At 47.5% G+C, this 5,063-nt stretch overlaps 1 protein-coding gene across 1 annotated transcript; it reads left to right on the top strand.

Annotated features, from left to right (window-relative positions):
* The first annotated feature begins 419 nt into the window (after window positions 1-419).
* Window positions 420-4,855, top strand: LOC125514193 (xylan O-acetyltransferase 5-like). The gene is made up of 5 exons (XM_048679477.1): window positions 420-1,249; window positions 2,207-2,378; window positions 3,283-3,482; window positions 3,598-3,759; window positions 4,124-4,855. The coding sequence occupies exons 1-5, from the start codon at window positions 735-737 to the stop codon at window positions 4,506-4,508; spliced, it is 1,434 nt and encodes a 477-aa protein (XP_048535434.1). The 5' UTR covers window positions 420-734; the 3' UTR covers window positions 4,509-4,855.
* The last annotated feature ends 208 nt before the right edge of the window (window positions 4,856-5,063 follow it).

Here is a 5,063-nt window from a genome sequence, read left to right as displayed (position 1 = left end):
GTAGGCGGCAAGGAACGGCGCGTCATACGCGCCGTGGACGGAGGGGGAGGCGCTGGCAGGCAGAAGCGGGTAGGCTCATCCAAAATAGGTTCGCCGTCACCTGCCGTCGTGGCTTGGTTTGACCGTCCGTCCGTCGGTTAGCCGCTCGCGGCCGGTCTAGCTCAACCGACCGACGGGAGAAAGATTAGATTCGAGGTTAACCGCGCTGGAGAAAGGGGGGAGATTCGAGGCTGCCGTGCGTTTGGGGCCATCTCCCTCCGTTGCTCCTTCGGCTCTTTCCTTTTTTTTTTTGGTTGAGAAATGGCTCTTTCCTTAACTAAGCTAGGACTACTAGTCAAGGCCCACACAGAGGGCCGGGCCCACCCACCCGCCCCCGCCCCTTGCTTGTCATCTTCCCCTCCCCTCGCTCCATAGAAGAGCGTGCCCAGCCGCCTGTTCTCCTCCCCTTCTATCTCCTCCTGTCTCTCTCTGCCCCTCTGCCCCTCTGCTCTGCCGCTCTCTCCCAGGGAGAGGAGAGAGGAAGGCAGAGTTCGCTCGCTCGCTTGCACTCCTCAGATTCCCCGCCCGCTCTGCGCTGCTCTGCTCTGCTCTGCTCGCCTGCCGTCCTTCCTTCCTCGCCTGATTGATTCGGTTGCTGCGCGCGCGGGCGCCGAGCTGATTGGGGGGAGTCGGCGCGGGGCGAGGAGCTAGCGGTCGCCTTGGCGGTCCCGAACACCACGGCGGCGGCGGCGGCCATGCGGATCCCGCGGCGGAAGGCCGGGGTGCCGCTCGGCGTGCCCAGCCGGCGGGCGCAGATCGCCGCGGTCTTCGCGCTCGCCGTGCTGCTCGGCGTCTCCGTCCTCTACGACAGCGCCCACATCGCCGCCTCGCTGCGCCGCCACAGCGGCTACAAGACCATCTCCGCCACACCGGCGCAGGCAGTGGGATCGGCGGGGGCGGCCACGGATCGGACCGACCCGCCCCCGCGGCTTGGGGCGGAGGAGGAGGGGGTGTCTAAGTCTGACTCCGGGACGGCAGCGGACGGGTCCTCGCCGGAGACGGGGGTCCTCAAGGAAGTGGTGGGGGAAGGGGGCGGGGCTACCTGCGACATGTACAAGGGGAGGTGGGTGCACGACGAGGAGAACGCGCCCATGTACAAGGAGTCCGACTGCGAGTTCCTCACGGAGCAGGTCACCTGCATGCGCAACGGCCGCCGCAGCGACGAGTACCAGAAGTGGCGGTGGCAGCCTGATGCCTGCGACCTCCCAAGGTACGCTTATTTGTTTTTCTTTGTATGTATTCCCTCTGCCTTCTCCATTTTTTCTAGATACATTCAAAACGTGTTCATGCGCATATGTGTACGCGCTACGCAATGGCCACCGGTTGGTTCTAAAGAAAAAGGTGGGTAGTGTGCTTTCGTTAACTGGAAAGTGAGAGTTTACGCGTGCTACCTACAGTCGTATTGGCCGGCTGGAAGCGGCCAGATCATTTCTGGCATGTTTCTCTTCCTTTCTAATCCAAGTCTACCGAAAATACACTCATGGTACAATGGGTGTTCATGACGATGAAACAATTATGTGGTACCAAACCATGGTTTTGTCCTTGTCAGTTAGTTCAAAGTTTCATCAAGGCATGTGGCTGTTCACATTATAATTATACAGAGAAAACGTTTGGTGCACCTGATTCATTACCTGTGTTTCTTGTTAACTAAGATTGGTATAAGGGGTTCTTTAATTGGTTAGGTGACATAATGGAAGAAGAGAAGAGGCTGCTATATGGTCTTTCTTTAGATAGATTAAGCTATTTAATGGTTGGTAGAGAAGTTCCCTTTGTTACAAGTTGTTGGGTGAGGGGTAGAGGGGTATGGTACAGAGTGGTTTGGAATCTGAAAACAAATAGGAGTTGTTGTCTAACATGACATCACATTGTAAGCTTTGCAAACTTATAACCATTTTGTGTACATAACTGGAGCAGTTTAGAGTTAATATAGCACTTTCTGAACGTATTGCCCTATCGATGTAAGTGAATTGTATCGACGTCAGTATACTAAAGACACCGCCTTCCGCAAAAATTGTATTGAAAGTTAGGTCAACCAACTCTATCTTGTACAATCTTGTTGAATGAACATAGCTAAGAAAAACGTCAGAGCAGGTTTATATGCGATCCTTCAATGTTCATACAATTTGATGGTTTTTGGTGCTGAATTGATCTTTTTTTCTTCTATCAGGTTCGATGCTAAGTTGCTTCTTGAGAAGCTAAGGAACAAAAGAATGATGTTTGTGGGGGATTCACTGAACAGGAACCAGTGGGAGTCCATGGTGTGCCTGGTCCAGTCTGTGGCTCCATGGGATAAGAAAAAGCTTGTCAAGAATGGATCTCTAAATGTGTTCCGCCTTAATGTAAGTATTTGCGCAATATCTACTTCTCTCTGACCTCACTTTGTTTTTCTTCCAATAGAGGTCTGAGGAAACAGTAGTACTAATGATTTGACTAGCAGCAGCTTGGTATGATAGTGATTGTACAAGCATAATTTTTAAAGTTGGGCCAGTGACCATACCAGCCAAGCCACCGAGTCAATATTTTTGTGGTTACATATTATTATTTTGTTAGTTCTTTCGTATTCCAAAAAGGATAGTAATGCCTGAACGTGTTAGCAGTTCCATCCATTAATATTTGACCCTTACAAACATGAGTTTTTGAACTAGGATCTAGTAGAAAAATGTTCTTGTGCATTTCGGAGATGCAGGAGTTTGCTTGAACGAGTGCAGCAGCTTGTAGGTGGTGTTCCACAGAATAGATGATGATGCATAGTTCACGATGTGTGTTTTTCTTCACTTCTTGCAATCAAGGTGTAGCCTGGTACTGTAGAGGATATAAAATAATCGATGGGAATATGGGAGGTTATGTGAATGGGGTTATGGGGTATAGTGGCTGCTATATGATAGGTCCCTCGGGGCACATGATTGAGACTGTCCTGACCCAGTCTGGGTACCGTTCTGCTATTTTCTTTGTGTACTCCTAGAACTAGAGCCATCCGGTTATTTCAAAACTGTGAGCCTATTTGAAAAAAGTTCATTATGATTTGCAGTGTGTTTCGAAGAGGATGCAGCGAAACATTTGGTTGGATTGTCTGAATCATTTAGTCCTTCATAGATCACGATTAATTAATGAACCGTATTGAAGGGTTGCACCTCAAAATTTTGTCTTCTGTGATCTTTATTTCCCCTAACCGTGGTTTGATGACTATTGACTCTTGAATATTCTTTGGTATGTATTGACGCGTGAATTACCTGGAATTTTCAGGAGTACAATGCAACGATTGAGTTCTATTGGGCTCCTTTCCTAGTTGAGTCGAACTCAGATGATCCAGACATCCATAGCATCACCGACCGAATGATCACGCCAACATCGATCGCCAAGCATGCAGCAAATTGGATAGGGGTGGACTATTTGATCTTCAACACTTACATTTGGTGGATGAACACCCCGAAGATGAAAATTGTGTGAGTAACTGTTATAATGAAGTCTCAAACCTTATGAACATTAAACCAGTTTGCCTATCCAACCTTGAGAGTAATGTGCATCATGGTATTCTTACACGTGTTGTTTTGACTACAGGCCTGACGGATCCTTCACAAGGAAACCAGTTAAGTACGATGAATTGGATCGTGTGGTTGCGTACCGACAGATCCTCGAGACATGGTCTGGATGGGTAGAAGAGAATGTAGATCCCAAAAGAACAATGGTCTTATTCATGAGTGTGTCACCAGTACATATGCAGTAAGCTCTCTTTGCCCCTGCAAATACACACATAATTCATATCTGCTGCATATATCGAGATTCTTTGGGTGATCCTAGAACATCATGAAGCTGGCTATCTTTAATTAAAATTCCATGTTATCTGCATACATGAAGATTCTTCGGCTAATCCTAGAACATCATGAAACTGACTGTATTTAATTAAAACTCTTTGACTGTTTCTTGATGCAAATATTCCCCAACAGTGCTATTAGGATGAAAGCGAAGATGTTGGTAGTGCACATGATGTGATACTGTGTTAACTTTTAGACCTTGTACTATTGTTTCGGCATGAATTCTTAGTATAAGGGTACCAGGCTGATGAACAATGGTTGACTTGTTACAGGAGTGAAGGCTGGGGCAGCCCTGACAACATAAAATGCTTCTCTGAGACACAACCAGTGCTAAATTACACAAAAACACTGGATGTCGGCACTGACTGGGATCTTTTCACGGAATCTCATGAAGTGACGAAGGCGATGAAGAAGGTGCCCGTGCACTTCATCAACATAACTGCATTGTCGGAAATCCGCAAGGATGCACACACATCTGTGCACACGCTGCGGCAGGGTAAGCTCCTGACAAAGGAGCAGCAGGCCAACCCACGCAAGTTCGCCGACTGCATCCACTGGTGCCTCCCTGGCTTGCCGGACACATGGAACGAGTTCATTTACGGCCACATTGTGTCGAGCCCTCTACAGCGGCAGATTGAGAATCAATCTGCAAGATGACAATGCATATATATCTGCTACAAATCTGGTAGTTCCCGTTAGTACGTAAGATGGTAATTGCGGCCATATAATATATATATTTTTTCTAGGTCTAGAAATATATGCTGTTGGTTCACCTGGGGAGATTGGCTCGAAGGTACGCTCGCAGGATAGCAAACTGTAGCTATAAACAACCAAGATGGCCTGAGAGTTATTATACCGTCTGCTCGCTCTGAGTGTGACTATTTAAGAGGAATGCTTCGATGCTTTTCATCTGAAAAGAATCTTATTTCAGTTGATACTTGTACATATTTCTTTTTTCATCAAACCCTTTTCATGAGAATATTTAACCTTTTGGGCTGGAACAATATTCAAGAGCTTGCGCAGCATAGACTGCACTGATGTGTGATAACAGATGCGTACTTGCACTTCTCTACTACATCACCGCCATTAAAATCTTCTATGTCGAATGCGTTAAGACGACCCAAAAATAACCCCTTCCCGAAAGTTTTACTAGATATGAACCTTTTGCTCAGTGCGCTACACCTTGGCATTCAGGTTGGACATCAATGGCGT

This window comes from Triticum urartu, chromosome 1 (genome assembly GCF_003073215.2).
Source record: "Triticum urartu cultivar G1812 chromosome 1, Tu2.1, whole genome shotgun sequence".
Taxonomy (NCBI): domain Eukaryota; kingdom Viridiplantae; phylum Streptophyta; class Magnoliopsida; order Poales; family Poaceae; genus Triticum; species Triticum urartu.
The sequence above is the reverse complement of the archived record's forward strand: the minus strand, read 5'-3'. Positions and strand labels throughout refer to the sequence as shown.